Below are 24,384 nucleotides of genomic sequence, written 5' to 3'. Positions count from 1 at the left end.
ATGTTAGGTCGAGGGTAAGAAGCACTGGTAGTCAATCCAATTTCTTTCGGGAGGTTGACGAACAAGGCCAGGAGACAATAGAAGTTTCTTGGTTCAGCCTTCAGAAACGCGCAAGGTGTCGGAGAGGGAGGAGTCTGGGCTGTCAGTACTGTCCCAAACATTGATACTGGGGACCGGGAACTTTTCCCCTGGTCTCGGGATTGAGGTGCCTGGTCTTCGATGGAGCAGACGAGAAGGTTGTTAATTCGCTCGCGCGACCACCAGTCAAGCAGCTCCCGAGCCCCCCGCGTCGGTGTAGCCCCCACCCGTTTTCCCGCCTCGCTTCTTTTCCCTATCCCTGCTCCCAGCGCGTAGCGGAAGTGACGCAAGCAGTAGCGGAAGTCCCTCCAGCCGCGGTGTTGTGCTGTGGGGAAGAGAGACGGATTTGTAAACCCCGGAGCGAGGTTCTGCGTACCCGAGGCCGCTGCTGTGCGGAGACCCCGGGGGAAGCCGCCGTCACTATGTCTGACCAGGTACCGGGCCGGCGGCCGTCCGATGGCGGTGACTGGGGCCTTCCTCGGCAGGTCCGCCTGCTGCTGGGCTGGGGCCAGGGATGGAGGCGCGGGGGAGGGGAGCGCAGAATGGGGGAGGGGGCGGCCGGTGGGGACTCGGCGGGCGAGAGAGGGGAGTGGACTAGGGCCGGAGACGGCGGGGCCTGCCGCGGGCCTCCGGGAGCCGTCCTGCCCCTCTCCGGGCTCGCTCATCACCCTCTGCCACAGCGTCTCTGGTCGCGGCCTCCCCCAGGTCGTCCCCCTTTCAGAGCCCAGCTTCCACCTCCCCGGGAGGGTGGGTCCCCGGGGAACCTGTCTGCCTCCCTCCCAGAGGACTGGTTGCCGAAGCAGGGCCCTAGGCCCCAGTTATGTAACGGGAGAGAGTCTGCCCGGGAGGCTTCGTGGCCCTGAAAAGCGGCTGGACTCCACTTTTTGGTTCTCGGGTTTTGGGTAGCCCTGTAGTGGGGACGTTGGGGCGGGGAGGGGAGGGAGACATTGTCTAGTGTTGCTGGGAACCTAGAAAGCACTGCTTTCTGTTCGGATTGCGGCGGGGGCCGGGCCGCCGCGGCTCTTTTCTGAGTCTTTTTTCATGTGGGGGTGCAGAGCTGTCGCCTCTTTTCTTGTACTTTTCCATTTCTTACTCGGGATTGGTTCAGCAACTCTCCATTTGTAAGAGAGCACTCAGAATAACCAAGAAACAAAGTAGATCAAAACCGCTCGAGCAACAGAAAACATTTCCCCTGGGCATTAACCTGGAGATGACTGATACTTTTGAGGAAAAGGATAGGAATACGTCGTGTAGATACTCGTAAAGCCGTTGCAGAACATTTGCAGAAAGCTGCCTGTTACGGCAAAGTGCTCCGTCTTAATGTTAATATCAATGATTTACTTGGGATTTGCACTTAAATCAGGAGCGTTCGATTTTCCGTGGTAAGTTTTTCTTCCCCATCTTTTTCTAGTTAACCACGTTTTACGGCTAATTTTTAATTAATAAGGTTTTTGTCTGGTCTTTTGTTTGCTCAGACGACTTTGACTTTTCAAAGTATTTTTAAACCTTTGCTTGTTTAGTGATAGTTATCTAGAAAACTTTCAGTCAACTCCCTAGTGTACTTGAACTTAAAAATTTAACACATTCTCTTGGCGTTTAAGCCTGTTCAGTTTTCTACCGCTTGGTGAGAGCAAGTTCGGCTTTTGTGAATTTGTACTAGTGTGCAAAATGTACATTTACATTTTTAAAGTTCAACCATAATCTAGATTAGTTTTGGGGATCTTATTACTAACGGTCTAGGTTAATTCCCAAGTTGGTATGGGAATGGCCGTTATAAGTATCTCCCTAGATAGTTGTTTACTTGGTTACCAGGGAGGAATGAACAGGTGTAAATGCTTAGTTTTCATCAGCCTTTTATTTTGATGCTCAGAAGTGACTAGGAAGCATGTTGAAATTTACTATAGTCTGATGAAAGAGTAATGTACAGAAAGAATTATAAAGTAAATTGTAGAGTTTATTGCTCCAGTTTGAATTCTGGTCATTTAGAAAGACATGAAGGAAGAAATAAAGGACCTAAGACACTAACAGGTGGTTTTAGGCCAGAAGTTCTTTAGATTCTTTTCTAGGGGGCCTCAAAATTATTTTCATGATAATACTAGGACATTGTTGGTCTTTTTCATTCTGATTCTTTCATGAGTGTTCATTCAGTGGAGTTTTCTAAAGACTAACATGACCTGTGATATCACAACAGATTGAAATGTAGAAGATGTGAAAAGCCAACTGCTTTCTATTAAGCCAGACATTAAAGAGATTTGCAAAAATGAAGAACAGTGCCACTCTTCTCAGTTTTGTTCTGAAAACTTTTTAATAAAACTGTTATTTGCTAATATATGAAGGGTTTGTTATTTTTAAATGAATTAATCTTTAAAACATGTCTCAGTTTCAATGTCTAATACTATAAATGTCAATAGATATAACCAACCTGACAAAAATTTTATGGGGAGGGGTCTAAATAGTTTTTAAGAGCATAAAGAAGTCCCGAGACCAAAAAGTTTGAAAATTGTTCTAGTCTGATAGACCAGCATCATTGTTAACAATTGGGACCCAGTACAATTTCATGTTGGGTGCTAAGAATTTAAAGAGGTATAAAGTTGAACTCTTTAAGAGGCTTATGAACAGGAGTAAGAATTCCAGGTTGCCACTGTGCAATATCAGCAGCATGAGGCTGAATCACTGCACCCAAAAGACAATCTTTATTTAAACAAAGTTTTATTAGAATGTATTTTCTGAGGCACCTCTCAGGAGGTTATTGTCTGGTGCTAAGATACTGAAATTGAGTAATAATTTCAGGTTAAAATAGGGGGGCATTAAATTCATAGAAGACTTAAATTGCTGGTTCTCCATTGATTAAAGAATATTATTTTTGGAATTTGAGTGAAACACTTTTTTGCAATTCTAACAATCCAGCATTGTCCAGTGGATTTGTGGACCATTAAAAAATAATCCTCAAACAGGTTCTAAACCCAAGTTTCGTGGACCTAAAGGGCTGAAAATTCACTGAAATTGTTATGGAGTGTTTTGTGAGTATTTGTGCATGTGTTTTCTCTTTTCTTTTTTTTACGGGAGAAAGGGCCCATAACTTTCATCAGGGATACATGATCCATCAAAAAGTTAAGGAGACCCCAGGATATTCAGACTTATGGCAGCTCAGGGCCCACAGAGAGAGTGAGTTGTTCCCAGAGAACCCCAGGTGGAAACCTCAAGCCTTCTAGGACCTATCCTTGAAAGTCACTTCTGCCTTCTTAGGCAAATCACTAAGGCCAGCCCAAATCAAGGGAAAGGCACTTACTTACTGACTCATTTATTTTTTATTGAGGTGAGGTCACAGATATTAGTTTCAGTTGTACAGTATAATGATTTGATTAGGTGTATATATTGCAAAATGATCACATTAAGTCTAGTTAACGGCCATTACCACATAGTTACAATTTTTTTTTCTTATGATAGCTTTAAGATCTACTAGCTTAGCAACTTTTAAAATACATATACAATACAGTATTGTCACCAAGGGAAAGGCATTTAGACTCCCTTCCTCAATTGGAGGAGGAACAAAGGATTTGCAGTTATCTGTAATCTACCACATTAATTGTATTCTGTCAGGTTAGCAATGTTCCCTGTAGTATTCTTTATATTTCCCTGTTGATGTTTATTGATCTTACTGTTAGCTTGAAATAGGAAAGAATATGATGAAGTGGGTGTATATTAAAATTTATATTTATGTATACTACTATTTCTATCATAGAATAAGTATGTTAAACGACTATGACGGGAGCATGTAATGGTATTAAGCACAGTCATGCCTTCGAGAGGAATGATACATTCTATCTTTGGTAAATACAATGAGGTGCTGCTAGAGGATGTTGCATAGATTATAATAAAACATTTCAAAGGAAATGTCACCTAAACAATATTTCATAGTATTTGAAAACAATATGTTACAGTTAGAGTACTCATGAAGTTTAGTTGAATAGTTCAAATTTCAAAACTATAAAGCAGTGGTAAAATGTCTTGACACACATTAAGCCCTCATAGCAGTTAGAATGTTTCTATTATAGCTGTCATATATAGTGTTACAATTATTTACTTAAATGCCTTTCTCCATTAGACTGTTTACTTTTGAGGGTCAGGAATCAGCCTTTATTCATCTTTTATTTCTGAGGTGTCCAGCACAGTGACTGGATACTTAGTAAGTTTTTGAAGGCATGAGTGTGAGTCAGATTCATTCATTTAACAATTCTTTATTGAACCGTCAGTATGTTCGAGGCACCATTTAGACTCTAGAATTGGAAGGTTGCCTCAAAAACATGAGAGCACAGGGGCCAGCCCGGTGGCTCAGGCGGTTGGAGCTCCATGCTCCTAACTCCGAAGGCTGCCGGTTCAATTCCCACGTGGGCCAGTGGGCTCTCAACCACAAGGTTGTCGGTTCGACTCCCGCAAGGGATGGTGGGCTGTGCCCCCTGCAACTAGCAACTGGACCTGGAGCTGAGCTGCGCCCTCCACAACCAAGACTGAAAGGACAACAACTTGAAGCTGAACGGCACCCTCCACAACTAAGATTGAAAGGACAACAACTTGACTTGGAAAAAAAGTCCTGGAAGTACACACTGTTCCCCAATAAAGTCCTGCTCCCCTTCCCCAATAAAATCTTAAAAAAAAAAACCACAAAAAAAAACACACCATGAGAGTACGAATCTTCCTCCTCTTTCAATTCCCATGTTTTGTCCTTGAGGAAAGGTTGGTTGTTATGGAGTGGTTTACCTTTTCTGATGTGTTTGTATAGCTTCTTGCTCTTTACTTCTATTAGCAATAGTTACCTGATAACTTTATCTCCACGATCTCATCATTTGCTTCTTTCAGGACATTGGGATTGTTACGGACAATTTTCTCTAAGACTTGTTTAGTATTCCATTTGTAATTTTCTGAAATTGTGATTTATTTATTTTTGGTAGATAATTCTCTGATCTTCTACTTTCTTAAAAAAGTGACATGGGTAAGTTCACACAGATCCTCAGTGTGAACTTATTGAACACCTTAGTTTTACAGTTTACATTTTGGATTTCCTGTAACATGACTTAGGTTTATTTAAAGATACGTTGTATTTTTTAAATATTTTTTTATTTGACTATTCTTTTTGCATTCATTTGCCTTTACTGAACTATTGAGAATCTAAAGGAAAGACCTGAAGGAAGGAAGGGTGGAGTTGTTTGTTGGACTTGCTGTTCTCAATATCTAGGGCCAGTTATTTTTAAAGATTTTATTGGAGAGTAATAGATGTAAAAAAAATGCACATAAATGTACAGTTTGCTGAATTTTTACAAATTGATCACATCCATGCAGCCAGCACCCAGATTAAGAACCACTCTCCTAAATACTAATACACGCATTAGTTTTGCCTGTTTTTGTACATTATAAAATTATATATAAGTGGAACCATACTGTATGTACTTCTGTGTCTGGCTTCTTTTGCTCAGGATTGTTTGAAGATTTGTGTGTTGTTAAATCACATTGCTATGTTGCATTCCATTGTGTGACTGTACCACAGTTTACTTATCCATTCTGCTTTTGATGCACATTTGAGGTAGTTTCCTGGGACCTTTTTTTAATATAAGCCAAATGATACCTATTTATAGCACCTCTATGTCAGTTTGAATTGCTTTTAGAGTGCATAACAGAAAATCTGATATGTTAGGTTAAGCAATATGCAGTTTTTCTCATGAAACAAGAAGCCTAGACATAAGTAGTTCAAGGGCTGGTAAGGCAGTGTCTTCATGCTCTTTTCTCCTCTGTCCTTAACAGATGTCTTCACTCTCATGCTTGTCTCCTTGCAGTCACAAAAAGGTTTGTGTCTTTGTTCCAGGCAGGAGAAGGAAGGAGCAAAGGGGAAAAATGCCAAAAGTATGTACCAGCAAAAAGTATGCCGTCTTATATCTCATTGGCCAGCACTTATGTCACGTGGCCGTAAGAGAAGCTGAGAAATATGTTTTTTAGCTGGGCAAATTTAAATTCCCATTTCTAAGGAAGAAGGGGAAAATGGATATTGGATAGGTAATTAACAATGCCTGCCATACCTCTAAATCTGTCTGCTAGTACTTTTGGATATAGTCAAGCCAATTTGTTTGAGGTTTTGCATAGGTCCATAGTCTAGGCTCAGAGGGGAGCTTTTACAAAACCCGGGTGATTTTCAGTTATAATTTTTAGTTCCTCAGAAGTTGTCTATGCATATCTAGAGTTTAACCACAACTCTAGGGTTAAATGTAAATTTACAGAAGACTCAGTATCTTGACGGTTTGACTTAAACTTTGAAGTTACAGCACTAAATCTGGTCAGGTCCATTCCCAATCTCTAGTACTGTCTCATTAAGTGTGAACATATGCCACATAAAGATGAAAGTGTATGTGTATTTTTGTGTTTTTAGAATTATGGTAAATCCACCAAAGTATGAGGGAGATGACTTTATTATAATTTAGGGTTTGTATCTTTTAATAATGGATCTAAATATTAGAATTATGCAATTTAACCCTGATTGAGCTTTTTCATTAGGAAATAAAATGAAATAAACTGATGCATTATAATAAGACTTATAATTAACAGATTTTCTGGAAGCTTTGCATTTTTTTTGTTTGAATGCATTTTTTAATGAAATGTTTTACGGAAAATTTTACTGTGTGTATAATCATACCCATATATCCATCTCTTGGCCTATTTTATTTTGTCTACATTCCCTCATTTCTCTCCCTCATATTATTTTGAAGCCAATCTCAGATATTACATCATTTCATCTGTAAATATTTTAGTATGTATGTCTGAAAGAGGACTTTTTCTTTTAATGTAACCAGGATACTGTTTTCACACCTTTAAAAATGAACAGATTTGTTAATGTCATCAACTAAGAGTAAATGAATTCTTATTTTGGGTTTCCCCAGAATCTCCTCTTTTCCAGAAGAATGAACAATCCTTGTACAACTGGAAGAGTCAGTGACAGAGTGGGGGGAGTTAGATGTGATGCTCTCTCCATGTGATTGAATTGTCAGCATACTGGATACCAGAGTGCTTCTAACAAGGGTTCTTGTTCTTCTGAAATTGCACAGTAAAATCCTCTGCATGAATTTTTGAACATTTGTAAATAAGGATTGTTGTGTCTTCTGTCCTTTCCAGTCTAGTTCTCTTTCAGCTCCTTAGCCAAACTTTATTTCCAAGCTGTTCCATCTATGTCTTGGAAAGAAGAGTTGATAGTGCCCGGTACATGATAAATTTCTTTATCATTCCAGTTACCATGATTCAGTCTGTGGATGATACATAACCTGAAATTGTAGGTTTCCAGTTCCTCTCTTGTATATATGTTTACTTTTATTTCCATTACCAGTTTCTGGGGCTATTGTCTTTTCCAGCCAAACCAGCCAGCCCTCTCTGGGATTCTCTTTTCTCGGATGACCTAGTGTCCCAGACCCAGTGCTGAATGCTTTCACTGTTTTATAACTAGTGTGGCATACCATTCTGTTTTGGCTCCTTTTTTACGGGGGAGAGAAGGAAAGGCAGCACACAAAAGACACAGAGATCACTGGAAACAAACTTTGGCCTTTTTTGTCCAAGATCATCTCATTTTCCAGACTAGTTTGTCAAAAGAAAAAAGATAGCACATGAAAAGTTGGAGGACTGCATTAGGCAAGCGTGGGGCTATTAAACAAGTGGTAGGGCTGACATTGCTGTAGCGCTTCAGAGTTGGGAAGAGATCGCCAAAATGGAGTGACTAGGAAACCGACAGCTTAGTTTTGGAGATTTCAAATGCTAGTGTTCACATGTTCTTATGAAATTGAAGTGAATTATCTCTTACCCAACTGTGAATATAAAAATGCTGAAAGGATTTTTGTTTGGACTAACTATTGTGTACAATAGAAGAATGAAGCATTGGTAAGATTTTGTGGTAAGAATTTGTGGTACGATACAGAAAATAGAGCTGTCCATGTAATTCAATAAGCATTAAACAATTGCCTAGTATTTGCCTGACCCTACAATTATTATAAAGATGAAAAAACTTGGATCCTCTCCTTGTAAACTTGTAGGGAAGACAAGACATAGAAAACTGTTACAGAAAACATTAATTTATTAAACAAGCATATTGAATAACTTCAGAGTTCCAGGCACTGTGCTTGACCAGAAATACAAAGAAGAGGAAAGCATACCAATAGGAACTCGATCTGCTGGGAGATACAGATATACAAACGTGGTTATAGAAGAAAAGTACGCAGTATGGGAGCATTTAGGAGAGTAATCAGGGACATAATTTTGAAAGGGGAGTAGAATAGGAAAGAGCATTCCAAGCAGAGGGATTAATATGTCCAGAGATGGTGGAGATATGGTAGAGGGTGCCGTGTTGGAGGAATTGTAGATAGTTCAAATGGCTGGAGCAAAGGATATTATTAGCAAGAGAGAGAGGAGAATAAGGCTGACTTGTTAACCAGCGTGTGAAGGACCAGTGCATGTCAGTCAGCTCAGGAGTTTGAACTTAACTCGGAAGATCCTGGGCAAATTGGATTGCGTTTTAGAGCCATGGCTTTGGTGGTAGTTTAGAGAATTAATTGAAGAGAGCAAGACTGTTATATCTGTTATGGCTGTTGCAGTAATGTTAATGAGCAAGAATGAGTGCTTGAATTAAGGCTGCGGAATGGGGAGAATGGGATGCATTTGAGAGCTACTAAGAGAATTGTCAGAATGATGAATGAGTAAGTGAGATTTAAGAGAGGAAGAGTAACAAAGATGATCTGCATATTTCTGTTGTAAGCAGTTGAGTGTATTGTAGCCATTTATTGTAATTGGGAATCCAGGAGGAATTGTAGATTTATTTATTTTTAAATTTTGGTTTTCAGGAAGAGAAGTTAAAACTAACAGAGGCGTTAGACTGCATTTGGTTTTTAACTTACATTGAGGTATACCCATGGGCATCCAAAGTGGAGATATTTAAGCACTTGGATAAATGAGTGTGAAACTCAGAAAAATTGTCAGGTTGGAGAGAATGATTGTGAGTTATTAGTACAGGCATACCTTGCAGCTATTGCCAGTTTGCTTCCAGACCACTGTAATAAAGTGACTTGTAATCTTTTTGCTGGGGAAAGATCTTGTGAAAAACGCAACGTCTGTGAAGCTCAATAAAGCAAAGCTCAATAAAGGAACGGTATGTCTGTATCTTAGAGGTAGTTGGAATCATGGGCCACCCAGAGTGACAAAGAAAAAGCAGAGGATTGAAGACATGGAACCCAGAGGAGCACCACTATTAAAGGAAATCGCCAAGATGAGAGAATGGAATCTTGGAGGCCAAAGGTGGAGAATTTTCAAGGAAGGAAAGTCATCAAGGAAGAAATGTCTGTTAAAGAGTTAAAGATGAGATTTGAAATTGTTCATTGGATTTAGCAAGAAGCAGTTGAACTAGTAGTCTTGGTGAGAGCAGTGTCAAGTGGAATGGTGAGGGCTAAACCAGGTTACAGGGGGTTGAGTGTAAGTGGAGATGTCAAATGCTGAGTCCTCGTAAGAAGTTTGGCAGAAAAGATGAGGACAACAGCTAGAGAAGATGGTCAAGGGGGAGTATTTTAAAATTGAGGATAAACGCTGAAATAGATATAAATAAATGGCAAATAAGAACATTAAAGCAAAACATTAATCCAATTTGGAAGGTTGAGGGCTGCTGTGGTTCCTAGAAAAGTTTTTTAAATACTGGGCTTCAGATGTGTGGGATCGATATCCGTGAGATGATTTCAAGAGAGGCTGAGGGAGGATGTATATTCCAGGTACAGAAACAGACCACAAAGGGCAGGAGGTAGAAAAATGCTGGTAGGCATCTATGGGGAACAATACATAGTCCAATTTAACCAAATCTTGGCTTTGTAAAGAAAGTTGTGAGAGAAAAATGAGAATTGAGCTTGGTAATAGAGGAACTCAATGTGGTGCTGTGGAGTTTGGTTCTAGGCCGTAAAGTACTGGAAATGCTTTTTGCTCTGGGGTGAGTTTTACAATTAGAGAAGCTGTGCTTTAGAGAATTCTGAAGCAGTATGGAAGATGAATTGGAGGAGGGGAAAAGGACTCTTGTCCTGAGTAGCCTCTGTAGCCACCCTATCTAGGAAACATTGGAGCAAATCACCCCTGTTGTGCTGCTGGGGTTGGGGTGGGTGGTTCTCCTTTGTGCTAATTCAAATAAGCTTCTTTACTAACACTCCTTTGACCAGTTAAAGAGAACTCAGGGCTTTGTTGCTATTTATTACCCTTCACTGCATGGAATAAGCTGTCCTTGCTCTATCTAGATACGTAAAGGAAGAAGCAACTGTTTACTATGAATTTAAATTCATAGAAATGCGGTGGTAAGACTCTGTTTGAAGAGCACTCTAGTTTTCAGGTGAAATACTGTCTCACTAAAGAAGGTTAATTTTGTGTACTTCCATAATATGCTGTAGTCAGCAAATATCGAAATTACTGCAGAATGAAAAACAGGCAAGGATTCGCACTAACAAAGTCACTTCTGTTACCTAAGCATTTCCTTAGACTCTCGCCTATATCTTCATGTTAAAAGCTAGTTCTAGTTTAATATTAGGTTGGTGCAAAAGTAATTGCGGTTTGAAAGGTTAATTGCAAAAACTGCAATTACTTTTGCACCGACCTAATAGGTTCTGTTAAATTTTGAATGTTAAAGAGTTTATTAGTTCTAAGTTACTGCCATGAGATACACAGGTAGTGGACCCTGTTATTTTACTTGTAAAATACAGTGTGGTTGGTTATATTCTTATCAAGTATGGATTAACAGTTTGAAATTGTTATGAGTAATAGAGTATATATATTTAAGTAAGTGGATAATTTGGTGGCCAAACTAATGTGTAGCACACGGGAAAGCTTTTATCACACTATTGAGTGAAAATAGTGTAATACTTTTACTTTTACTTCACAGTGAAATTGTTTGAACTAATTTATTTTAACTTCATTTTCTTTTCAGTATCTCTTCATCTGAAATAATTTTACCCCTCTTTTTTTCTGTCTTCCAATTTTTTCCCCTCTTTCCTTTTCCTACCGTGTTTCCCTGAAAATAAGACCTACCCGGACCATCAGCTCTAATGCGTCCTGTGGAGCAAAAATTAATATAAGATCTGCTATTATATTATATTATATTATATTATATTATATTATATTATATTATATTATATACCCGGTCTTATTTTAATATAAATAAGGGTCTTATATTAATTTTGTGTTTGTGCTTTTTTTCTTATTCCAGTTCAGTTCCCCTAATTTTTTTCAGCAAGCCTAATCTAAAATTGGATATAATGCTTCCAATGGTCTAAAATAATAGATGGTATAAACTGATTTGTATCGACTCTGGGGTACATTAAGTCAATACTTTGCTATTTGATTTTCCTTCCTAAATAGACTTTGCTTATGCTAATGTAATTAGTTTACATTTCTTAGTTTTGTAATTGGAGTAGTTAAATTCTCCAGATAAGCTGTGAGAGGATAATCTTGTCACAATGTTTGGTTAAGAATTCGAAAAGAATGGTTTCCAGGTTGTTGGTCTGCATCACTTGGTAACTTGTTAGAAATGCAAATTATAAGCTCTACCCCAGATCCCAGACCTACAGAATCAACTGGGTGTGGGGTCCAGCAGTTGCAAAGTCCTTCAGGTGATTCTGATGCCCGGTGAAGTTTTAGACCCGGGAGTGTAGGATGATAGTATAAAAGAGACCTCTTTCTTGATTCCTAATGAACTGGTATTTGGGCCAGTAATTGACTTAGGACCTTTTTTTGTTTAATTTGAGTGGCAGAGAAGATACATGCTCTTTGTATTCTCACATGCAGATTTTGTACTCTGAGCTAAAGGAATGGGTAATCATAAATGATTCATGAAAATTGCATATAGGAACTTTTATCTTTAAATGTATTTTTCTTTTAGGAGGCAAAACCTTCAACTGAGGACTTGGGGGATAAGAAGGAAGGAGAATACATTAAACTCAAAGTCATTGGACAGGTGAGTTTCATTATTTTTCTCTTTGACTCACCTTGAATGTGTGAATAATTTCTGACACACAGGAAAAATGATTTAAGTAAGGCAAGTTATTTAAAAATGACGTTTTCATTTACTATACATGCATCTGTTGGAGGATGAAGAGGCTGATAACTGTTTTTTAATTGCTCTTCTAGGCAGATTTAGACACCCTAATTTCTCCAAATCAAACCTTTTTCTTGGTTAATATGCTTCAGTGGTAAATACAGTGAATACTATTGAGTGATAAGACTTGGACCCACCTTAAACAAAAGTGCCTCTCAGCTTTTTTCGTGACAATTTTCTGTTTGCTGGCACCTCATTTTTCCAGACTCTGGCCTGTATCTTATTGACCCTTTTTGAGATGTTAACTGATAATTAAGCTTAGCTAAAATTTGTTAGAAGAATGACTCTTCATAGTTGTTTTTTTTTTTAAGGACAAAAGACAGAATTGGTGGACTCTGACCATCAAAGTGTGAAAGTACCATTTCCCCACATTCTCCCACACATGAGATATTACTAGGCCTTCAATTTTGTGCTAGTATGATAGGTAAAGTTTTTTTTTGTTTATTTTGCATTTCTTTGATTATCAGTGAAGAGTAATTCTGTCTGCAACATTTACATTCTTCTATTGATTGTGTTCATATTCTTTTCTCATTTTTTGTGATTATCTTATTGAAAATTTTATTAAGATATAATTCACATACTATAAAATTCACCATTTTAAAGTGTATAATTCAGTGGCTTCAGTATTTTCACAAGCTGTTGTTTACCCTTTACCATTATTTAATTCCACAGTATATTCATCACCCCAAAAAGACATGCTGTACTCAGCAGTAAGTTCCCATCCTCCTCCTCGCCCTCCAGCCTCTAGCAACCACTAATCTACTTTCTGTCTTTATGGTTTTGCCTATTCTGGACATTTCATATAAATGGAGTCAGATGGTATGTGGTTTTTTGCATCTGGCTTCTTTCATTAGCATAATGTTTTCAAGGTTCATCCAAGTTGTAGCATGTGTCAGTATTTCATACCTTTTTATGGCTGAATAATGTTTGGTTCTATGCATATGCCACCGTTTTTCAGTCATCAGTTATGAACATTTGGGTTTTTTCCATATTTGGGCTGTTACGAAGATGTTGCTGTGAACATTCATGTACAAGTTTTTATGTGGAGCCATGTTTTTAGTTATGTTGGAGTGGAATTATTTGCTCAAATGTAGTTGTAACTATAACATTTTGAGGAATTATCAAACTGTTTCAGCAGTGGCTGCACTATTTTAGCTTCCCGCTGGTAATGTATGAAAGTTTCAGTTTCTCTACATTCTGATCAATACTTGCAGTTATCTGTCTTTTTAGTTATAGTCATCCTACTGCGTGTGAAGTAGTATCTCATTGTAGTTTTGATTTGCATTTCTCTGATAAATAACGATGTTGAACGCCTTTTCATGTTCTTATTGACCATTTGTACATCTGTGGGGAAATGTCTATTCAGATCTAATCCAGGGTCACAAAGATTTATATCTATAGATTCTGTTAAGATTTTTATGGTTTTAGCTCTTAAAATAAGTCTTTGCTCATTTGAGTACTTCTTGTATGGGTTTGAGGTAGATTCTGACTTCTTTCTTTTGCATATGGCTGTCCTTTGTTCCAGACCATTGACTGAAAAGTCTGTCCTTTTCCCGTTGAATTGCTTGATATCCTTGTCAAAAATCAATTGACGATGGCTTTATTTCTGGACTCTCAGTTTTATTTCATTGATCTATATATCTGTCCTATTCCATGGATTACTTTTCTAAAAATTCCTGATTTGGAGTTCTTTATATTTTTTTGATTTTTTTCTTGTCATATGTTGTGAATGTTTTTTCTCCAGCGTCTCTTAATTTTGTTATGATGCAGTAAAACTTGTTTAACTGGAAAATAGTTTATATTTTTATGAAGTCAGATTTATCAATCTCCTTTTATTAATGGCTTCTCAGTTAAAATCTTGCTTTAGAATAAGGATTTCTCAATGTCAAGATTAGGGAAAATTTTTTAAGAAGAGAAAATATTAAAAAAAAATTTTTTTAATGTTAGTCCTTTATTGACGTGGAAGGTATTTTAGTGTATGGCATGAGGAATGCTATAGAAATTGTGTCTGTTAATGAGAATTTGTTTTACTTTATCATAGTCACAAAAATATTGTAAACATTCAACTTCTGATATACATTTGTGAATGTGATATATAACCACAAGGATTGATGTTGAAATTTTATAGTATGCAAGTGTCAGTATTTATTTCTCATGGTTGCCTGATAGTTTGCTTGACAGTCTGGGTAGAAGAAAAGAATCTGTGGTCCCACAAATCAATTTAACTGACATTTTACTCATGTGCGAAAAACCAGCCTTTGTGGGGTGACTTTTTATGGCAGGAATAAGTTTCTCAGTCTATTATTTTGTGGTATACGTCTCTCTCGTAGTTTGACCATCTTCAATGACACTTCAGTTGGGGGAGAGGTACTTTTTGTTTTGAGTTGCTTTTTGTGGGGTGTTGTGATAATTCAACTTCTTTTATTTTAAAAATAGAATGGATATACAATTATGAAGGAATGCATTCTTTTTTTTTTTTTTAAGATTTTTATTGGGGGAGGGGAACAGGACTTTATTGGGGAACAGTGTGTACTTCCAGGACTTTTTTCCAAGTCAAGTTGTTGTCCTTTCAATCTTAGTTGTGGAGGGCGCAGCTCAGCTCCAGGTCCAGTTGCCGTTGCTAGTTGCAGGGGGCACAGCCCACCATCCCTTGTGGGAGTCGAACCGGCAACCTTTTGGTTGAGAGGACCTGCTCCAACCAACTGAGCCATGCGGGAACTCAGTGGCAACTCAGCTCAAGGTGCCGTGTTCAATCTTAGTTGCAGGGGGCGCTGCCCACCATCCCTTGTGGGAGTCGAGGAATCAAACTGGCAACCTTGTGGTTTTGAGTCCGTGCTCCAGCCAGCTGAGCCATACCGAAGCTCAGCGGCAGCTCAGCTCAAGCTGCTGTGTTCAATCTTAGTTGCAGGGGGCGGAGCCCACCTTCCCTTTCGGGACTTGTGGCTGAGAGCCCACTGGCTCATGTGGGAATCGAAATGGCAGCCTTTGGAGTTAGGTGCACGGAGCTCCAACTGCCTAAGCCACCGGGCCGACCCCGGAATGCATTCTTATACTGCTCATTTTAATAACCCAAGACAGATTGTCTTTGTTTGTTTTATTACATTTCTTTTGAAATGGATATAAAGCAATTTTGAGGATGATTAGACTGTTTTAATAAAACCTGTTAGGAATGCTAAAAAAATATTTTGGTGGGAAATATAGGTGACAAGGTTTATTTATTTTTTGTATAATTAAATAATTTATTTTAAGCAAACAAATAGTTTACACAAAGAGGAACAATTTTTTTCTTTTATCTCCTTAGGATAGCAGTGAGATTCACTTCAAAGTGAAAATGACAACACATCTCAAGAAACTCAAAGAATCATACTGTCAAAGACAGGTTTGTATGTTGTTGTATTAAATACAATGCTTTATATATCATTAATTTTTCTTGAGGGCTTACCAGCATATTTAACAAAGGCAAGTAAAGTCTGGTGATCACTATGAAATTTCCTTGCATGTTTAGCCATATGTTAAATTAAGTACTAATGTTAGTTTATTATCTTTATACATAGTACTATATACTCTTATGGCTAATTGCATTTTATGTTTTCAACATCAAGAAATTTTTCTCTTTAAAAAAAATCATAAAGAAATCTAATTAATTTTTGAATACCAAATTCTTAACAGATTCTGGCTGTCATGAGCTAGATTATTACATCAATAACCCTTTAACCTGCCTGGATTCAAATCTGGGCTTCACTATTGTCTATGGGACAATGAACAAGTTATGTGCCTTATTTCCCCCTTAGTGAAATGGGAATATTATGGTGCCTATCCCAATGAAGATGAAATAAAATGACCTACATAAAGCACTTAACTTGATGCCTAAAAATGCTTAATACATGTTACCCATTATCATTAAAATACATTGTTTTATAACTGTAATTGGAATTAGGATACAGATACTCCTCAACTTAATGATGGGATTACAACCCAATAAACTCATAAGTTGAAAATATTGTAAGAAAAAAATGCATTTAATATACCTAATCTTACTGAACATCATAGCTTAGCCCGGCCCACCTTAACCATGCTCACAACACAATATCCAAAAAATGCTGGCAGCACAGCACACTGTAGAGAATTGGTTGTTTATCCTTGTGATCCTGTGGCTGACTGGGAGCCCTGGCTTTTCTCCTGCCCAGCATCATGAGGGAGTACTGGACTGTATATTGCTACCTGGGAGATCGAAATTCCAAATTTGAAGTATAGTTGACCCTTGCACAACATGGGGATTAGGGACTCTGACCCCCCTGCCCCAGCACAGTGCAAAATCCATGTATAACTTGATTCCCCAGAAATTTAACTATCAATAGCCTACTGTTGAGTGGAAGCCTTACCAACAATATAAACAGTTGATTAACACATATTTTGTATGTTATATGTATTATATACCGTATTCTTAAAATAAAGTAAGCTAGAGAACAAAATGATACTAAAATTATAAGGAAGAGAAAATACATTTACAATACTGTATGTATTTATTGAAAAAAATCTGTGTATACGAGTAAGTGGACCCACACAGTTCAAACCTGTATTGTTCAAGGTTCAACTGTACAGTTTCTACTGAATGCATATCGCTTTTGGACCATTGTAAAGTCAAAAAATTGTTGAGGTGGAGACCATCTGTATATAGGAGACAACCAAGATACATTTTAATTGAATTGTGTTACATGATATTAACTCAGGTATTGTAGATTTTTTAGAAGATTCCTTTTTACAATTTAAATTTGTAACTTACATAAAAATCACTTTTGCCAAAGGAAAAAAGATATCACGTAGGTGTTAGGATAAGTAAAACAATAAACATTTCTCTCTCCTGTTTTTGATGTTAATTGTTAAACTCAGTAAAATCTTATTAATTGGGGCTCAACTAGTTCACATTTGTAATACTGATGAGGGCTAAAACTAAGATATTCACCAGGGAAAAGGAACCTATATTACATATGCTATGCTGGGTACTTAGATATATTATCATTTAATCTTTACAATTCTGAAAATTAGATAGCCTTTTCACCCCATCTATAGACCAGGGAGTTAATTATTGAGGAAAAACAGTACAAAGGAAAGAAGTAAATCACAAAGCTAAAGTGAAAACTAAACTCGGATCCAAAATTAAAGGTGCTAGGCTTGGGGAGATAATTAAAATACAACATTAATTTATAATTATATCCAACTTTATTTTTATGCTTCAGAGTATACTTTACGGCCTCTTTAGAAGGGGATTTTATACTTAGTTTACAGAGGTTTAGTAAATTTTTCTTATTTTTAATGATATGCAAGGGATAGGAAACTTAATTTATCTATCTATTCAACACTTAACCAGTAGAGAGAAATTGAAAAGTATAAAAAGTAAATATTTATTGAATCATTTTTCCATTTTGATTTTGTAGATTGGTTTCTATAGAAATGTTTTTGACCCCAACACAAGATAATTATTGGTTTACGAGTAAATTAAAATCAAAGAGTATTCTGCTTGTGTCAGTTATGTTTATTTTATAATTTACTATAACCCTGGAAAGAAATTAAAGTCAAATGAAGGGTAAGTTTGCGTGGTATCATACGTGTAGTACATTTTTTTGGATGTTTTTGGGATGGTGTTTAAACAGTGAAAATCCTTTTTTTTTTTCAAACAGTGAAAATCTTAATACATTAGGCATTGAGTAAAACTTTCATAATACTTTTGTACTAAATAAATGATTCTTCCACACCCCTTTTTCTGCCTCCCCCCCAATCCCCCCCACACACACTCTGGTTCAAGCTGTTGTCTCAGTTTAGTTGCGTAGGACACAGCTCCCTGACCCATGCGGAGGCCTTCGGTTGCCTGTCATCCGTTGGCCTCATGGCAGCTCTCACCAGCTGCTGGGCGCTCATGGCGGCCGGCGACCTCAGCCTTAGGAGCACGGCGCTCCAATCGCCTGAGTCACAGGGCCGGCCCAATAAATGATTCTTCAGTTGAACATATTAGTGAAGTTACTTCTCTTTATATGAATCATCTCTTCCCTTTTAGCTATTTTTGTTGAATAAGTGATTAGGAAAATATATGTTAATATCTTTTGTGATATTTATTGTGCTGTCCATGCCATCACAGTTTACTGTAGCTTATCTGGCTAACGATGGTGCTTTACCAGTTTTCTGTGAATTAATCTATTAAAACCAATTTTGCTTGTACAGTTGGAAGCTAGTGAAGGTGCTCATCTAATTTTTAAATTTTATCTTTTATGTTAGCTTACAGATTTGAGAGGAAACTAAAATAGTGGTCAAGAGCACAGGCTTAGGAACATATTTGGCCTTAAATTCATGGCTAGCTTGTGTGCCCTCTCTCTACCTTAGGTTCTCTAGCTGTAAAATGAAGGTAAGGAGATAATACATACCTTCCAGGGTTGCTGTGATGAACGTTTATGATGATGTATGTAAAATACTTGTAACAGGGTGAGCCTAGCAAATAGTTGGTACTCAACAAATGGTAATTATGATAGAACTAGCTCTCTGGTTTCATGTTCTGCATATTCTATTGAAGCTTTCATGTTTTTTTTGTGTGTGCATCAAAACTCCTATTATCTGTTTTCTAAGATTTTTGTGTATATAAATATGTTTTTTGCCTTTTTTAGGGAGTTCCAATGAATTCACTCAGGTTTCTCTTTGAAGGTCAGAGAATTGCTGATAATCACACTCCAAAAGAAGTGAGTATAATTTCTTCTCTGAGTCAAGAAAAATTTTTTAATTATGCGCTGAATGATTTGGTTCACTGGTATTAAACTGCCCTTTTCATGAATATTCTCTGATTTAAGTGATATCATTTGTCAGAGAGAAATATAGTCTTTGGGGTTGAGCTTCCTATATATTGGCCTTCAAAAGTGCCAATAAGAAGAGGTACAAGGTGGGAAATGTGTACTGAGATTGTCACAAGGCACATACTATATCTTTTTGAAGATGGACAGATGTTCCTCTAATTTGGCAGATTTCTGGTACACTTTTCATGGTGCTGGTGACCTTTATGGTTCAGTCTTGACTTTTGACCCATTTTAAGAACTTAATACAGAAGCTTAGTGTATATTAATATATTTGGTTCTGTCATCTTGGCTTATGTTTTTAAATGCTTCTGTGTCTTAGTTTGTTTTATTATATAGACTTTTCTTTGTTTACATATGCCTCCCCCTCCCCCCACATAAAGGCATTTGAAAGTGATAAAGTTTGTGAGAGAGTATGTGTATATGTATTTCTATTTGTACGGATTCTTTCCTCCAGATACAAAACGACATTTCTAATGTTTCTGATAGTGGGAACAATGTATGGTTAATATTTTTTTATTTTGAAAACATTTTAAACTTAGAGATTAGTGTAATTAGTCCTGTATAAGGTGTTCCCTAGATTCGCCAGTTACTAACATTGTGCTGCATTTTTTTTTCACTCTGTCTATAGATACGTATCATCGTTGGTGGACCATTTGAGATTAATTTGCAGATATGACCCTTTACCTGTAAATGTTTCAGTGTTATCTCCTAAGAGCCAAAGTTTAATTATCAAATTAGGAGATTTAACATTGATATAGTACTGTTATTGAATATGCAGTCAAAGTGTATTTAGATTTTGCCATTTGTTCCAATAAGATCCTTTATAGCCTTTTTTTTTTTTTTTTTTTTAATCTGACCTGGGGTCCCAACTAGGATATGCATTCTAACTAGTTATTATGCCTCTAGCTTCCTTTAATCTGGAGCAGTTACTCAATCTTTGTTTTTCATCACACATTTTTTTAAAGAGTAAAGGACAGTTAAGTTTTAGAATGTCCTTCAGTTTGGGTTTGTCTGATGTTTCCTCACGATTTGATTGTTTTACACTTTTGGTATCAGTGGCACAGAGTGAAACTGCACTTGCAAATAAATCACATCAGTAGGTACATGAAGCCCATTTTAAGATTATTGTTAAGGGTAATATTAACTTGGGTTACTTAGTTAAGGTGGTAATTGCCAGATTTAGCCATTGTAAAATTATTTTCCTTTGTAATTAATAAATAATTTATGGGAAGATACTTTGAAACTGTGTGAATATTCTTTGGATATTGGCCAGTGGGGGCCCCTTCAAGTTGGCGTCTGTGTTCTAGAAGTTTTATTTTGAAATAATTTTCAACTTACAGAAAAGTTGGAAGAATAGTACAAAAATTGTACTCTCTTCCACCTAGATTCACTTATTTTTAACGTTTTGCTGCCTTTGCTTATTACTTCCTCCCTCCTGCCCTCTGCCCCCCAAATATGTGTGTATACACTATGGCCATTTACTATTTAATATTTTAGTGTGTATTTCTTAAGAACAAGTATATTTTACGTGACCACAATATTGTTAATCAAATTCAGGGCACTTAACGTTGTTAGAATACTTTAATCTACAACCTAATTTTGTCATTTGTCCCAATTATGTCTTTTATAATAAATTTTTTCCTCTGCCACAGGATCCAGTTCAGTATCAACATAGTTTATTGAAGTGCATTTTTAATCATCTTTAATTTAGAACATTTCCTCAGCCTTTCTTTGTCTTCCATGACATTTACATTTTTGAAGAATACAAATCGATTATTTTCTAGAAAGTCCTGCATTCGGGTTATGTACTTTTGGCTGGAATACTACGTAAATGGTGATGTGTCTTTCTCAAGGTATAATATCTAGAGCACTGAAGCCCTTTATTGGTGATGTTAATTTTTATCACTCAATTTAACTTTTCATTTTTCTTTGCAGTTGTTATTTTTCCCATTTTAATTAATTTGTGGGGACGTACTTTTGAGTATCTTCTTTTTCATCAGACTTTTCCCCCTAGGTTTAGTATCCAACCACTTTCTTAGAGTATTCCTTTGCTTTATGGCACAATAAGATGTTCCACATTCATCTTGTATTTTCCCTGTCCTAGCTTGGCATAATCTCTTGATATAGAATAGATACTTAAACCTGTTAGTGATACCTTCTCGCCATCATTAAGAGATGATCTTTTCAGAAGAATGATGGGGCAGTGGGAGAGAGTAGATACTTAGGGAGTGACCTCAGGTCCTGTTGTTCGTTCATCTCTCCTGATGGTACTTCTTGAAGCTCTAGTTTCATATTCTCCATAGTTTGAGGACATATGTTGCCTTCCTGATTTAAAGCTTCCTTGTAATGCTTGGAGTTTTATTTCTTGCAATATTTACTGGGTTATATGTACAATTAAAATTAAGGTTTAATAGCATCTTTAATAATTTTAATATTCATGTATGTACCGCGACCAAAATAAGCATAACACTAGAGCCAATCTAATCACTTAAAAAATCCTAAATCCATATAAGCCTGTGTTTTATTTTTAGTTTTCTTAGCATATTTTAATTACTATATTTTGTAATGTACAAAAGTGTCACCAATAAAATACAAAACTTTTCTTATTAGAGGAAGTTACTGATCTTAGACTTTCCTTTAAAATTTTGGTGTTCATTTGTTTTTGTGATCCATTATAGTTCAGTGGAAACTGCTAATTTCTTATTTCAGTCTGCCTTTTACAGTGCTTCTCAACTCTGGTTGCGCGCCAGAATGAACAGATTCACAGTCCTTTACCCTCACTGAGGGTAACACCGGGGTTGCTATGTGACACCATCGCCTTCTCATGTACTCTTGTCTTTTTTAAAGAAAGAATACTCATAGTTAAAAATAAAAGTAATAAACCAAACAACCGAAGTATATAAAATGGAAAATATACTCTGAATATGTCTGCATTCTCATTTCTCAGAGGCAACCATGGTTAATATTGTAGTCCCCCTTATCTGCAGTTTCACTTTCTGCGGTTTCAGTTACCCACCATCTACCATGGTCTGAAAATATTAAATGGAAAATTCCGGAAATAAACAGTTCATAGGTTTTAAATTGTGCACATTCTGAGTAGTGTGATGAAATCTTGCACCATCCTGTGCCATCCTGCCCAGAATGTGTATCATCCCTTTGTCCAGTGTATGTATCCATGTACACTATCTGGCTGTTGGTCACTTAGTGGCTGACTCGATTATTAAGTCGCCTGTTGTGGTATGTCAGTGCTTGTGTTCAGGTAACCCTATTTTACTTAATAATGGCCCGAAAGTGCAATAGTAGTGATGCTGGCAATTTGGATATGCCAAGAGGAAAGAACATAGTATATATCTAAATGTATGGGGAAAAACATTATATATACATATATATACATATATACACATATATACATATATACATATATACATATATACATATATAATAAAACATTATATATTATATATATATTATATATATATAACTATATATAAAAACATATATATATAATAGGGTTCAATGCATATAAAGCACATTAAAAGAAACAGTAATTGCCTATACTTTGCTTACTGTTCCATAAAAGGAATTTTAAAGGGCTCCCCCCCTTTTTTTCTGTAAGAATTGAAAAGGGGTTGGCTGAGAAGTCTAGCTTATAAAAATGGAGGTATCAAATAGAAGTAGATGTAGAGATAATTTTTCTGCATTGAGAGTGGTCACTATAACAAAAATAGCCATATGCTGGAAGGAATTGTAGGTGACAAAGCATACCACTTGGAAATAAATCCTTTGGCAGCCTTTTTGCTATTAAAACCACATATATTTCAAAGTGAGATTAGGTTTTTTGAAAGAGAAAAGGGATTTTATCAAATACTTATGTCTATCGCACTATTATTTAAACTATTAAATACATGTTCTATTAGTTTAAAAACTTTTTAAGGTCCTTTTCAATAAACACTTAAGGTTTATATAGCGAATATGCTGGAAGTGAAATTGACTCACCAAAGTAATGAATGACTATAGACAGATCAGAAGGAAAGAAATATTTCTATGTTCTTTAGATTAAAGGAAACAGGATTCTTAATCTTAGAACAGTGTAACTATGGACCACTTTTGTATCTTTTTGCACTTTAAAACAGTGGCAATTAAAAAACAGTGCTTTTATATTCTACTAAAATATTTTTCTTTCCTCTTATAGCTGGGAATGGAGGAAGAAGATGTGATTGAAGTTTATCAGGAACAAACGGGGGGTCATTCAACGTTTTAGATATTCTTTTTATTTTTTTTTCTTTTCCCTCAATCCTTTTTTATTTTTAAAAATAGTTCTTTTGTAATGTGGTGTTCAAAACAGAGTTGAAAACTGGCACCCCATCTCTTTAAAACATCTGGTAATTTGAATTCTAGTGACCATTGTTCATTATTGTTTGTTTTCATTGTGCTGATTTTTGGTGATCAAACCTCATCCCCCTTCATACTGCCCTCTCCTTTTTAAATATTACATATGTGCACAGAGAGGCCACCTTTTTCAGGACTGTGCATTTTCAGGCTTGTGATAAATAAGATCGACCAATGCAAGTGTTCATAATGACTTTCTAATTGGCCCTGAAGTTCTAGCCTATGATTGCTTCACTCCTGGACTGTGACTTTCAGTGGGAGATGGAAGTTTTTCAGAGAACTGAACTGTGGACAAATGACCTTTCCTTAACTTGAAGCTACTTTTAAAATCTGAGGGTCTGGACCAAAAGAAGAGGAATATCAGGTTGGAGTCAAGATGACAGATGTGGTGAGAGTGAAGACTAACTCCAAAGATGGCTTCCCTGAAGAGAAAGCGTTTTAAGAATATAGAAAAAAATTGTCAGAAGATCCCAGAAAAGTTCTAATTTTCATTAGCAGTTAATAAAGTTATTCATGCAGAAGTGTGTACAACGGAACACTGTTCTTTTTGATTTTATTTGTAACTTTTGGCCTGGGATATGGGTTTTAATGGACCTTGTCTGTACCAGCTTCATTAAAATAAACAAAATATTTGTAAAAACCGTACTAATGTTCATTTTATTTTTAATTGTATAGGAAGAAAAAAGAAAATGCCTAAAACATAAGGTTTTCTTGCATAATACTGGAAATTACTGTTTGTACGTGGTACAAATAAATTTCTTCAGCAGCGTACAGTGATGCTGATCAGGACTTTGAAGCACAAAGTTACTGAAGTGCCTTCTGAATCAAGGATTTAATTAAGGCCACAATACCTTCTTAAATACTCTGCTCTGTTTTTTCAAAACCTTAATATTTCTTTATGGTATGTATAGTATATGATACAGTTACCCAATTGTGCTGAAT

General features: G+C 36.7%; 1 protein-coding gene across 4 annotated transcripts; it reads left to right on the top strand.

The window, feature by feature from the left end:
• SUMO1 (small ubiquitin like modifier 1) lies at positions 1 to 24,087 on the top strand. 4 transcript variants are annotated; one of them, XM_019726829.2, is made up of 5 exons: positions 1 to 563; positions 12,002 to 12,076; positions 15,519 to 15,596; positions 18,871 to 18,942; positions 19,682 to 23,239. In XM_019726829.2, exons 1-5 carry the CDS (start codon positions 501 to 503, stop codon positions 19,727 to 19,729), a joined length of 336 nt encoding a protein of 111 aa, XP_019582388.2. In that variant the 5' UTR covers positions 1 to 500; the 3' UTR covers positions 19,730 to 23,239. The 4 variants fall into 4 exon arrangements, with proteins under 4 accessions (XP_019582388.2, XP_019582387.1, XP_074196363.1 ...); XM_019726828.2 differs by lacking the exon at positions 19,682 to 23,239 and adding an exon at positions 23,246 to 24,087 and having other exon boundaries at positions 22 to 563; XM_019726831.2 differs by lacking the exon at positions 19,682 to 23,239 and adding an exon at positions 23,246 to 24,087 and having other exon boundaries at positions 52 to 512.
• Positions 24,088 to 24,384: the final 297 nt, after the last annotated feature.

The sequence above is a fragment of the Rhinolophus sinicus genome, linkage group LG01 (genome assembly GCF_036562045.2).
Source record: "Rhinolophus sinicus isolate RSC01 linkage group LG01, ASM3656204v1, whole genome shotgun sequence".
NCBI classification, from domain to species: domain Eukaryota; kingdom Metazoa; phylum Chordata; class Mammalia; order Chiroptera; family Rhinolophidae; genus Rhinolophus; species Rhinolophus sinicus.
This window is presented reverse-complemented; position numbering and strand designations above follow the sequence as displayed.

What these genes read in the sequence shown, in the direction of transcription:
- SUMO1 (XM_019726828.2), top strand. Translation starts at nt 501, where the DNA reads ATGTCTGACCAGGTACCGGGCCGGCGGCCGTCCGATGGCGGTGACTGG. An exon ending in AACTCAAAGTCATTGGACAG is followed by an intron (nt 12,077 to 15,518) that starts GTGAGTTTCATT and finishes TTATCTCCTTAG; the next exon opens with GATAGCAGTGAGATTCACTT. An exon ending in AATCATACTGTCAAAGACAG is followed by an intron (nt 15,597 to 18,870) that starts GTTTGTATGTTG and finishes TGCCTTTTTTAG; the next exon opens with GGAGTTCCAATGAATTCACT.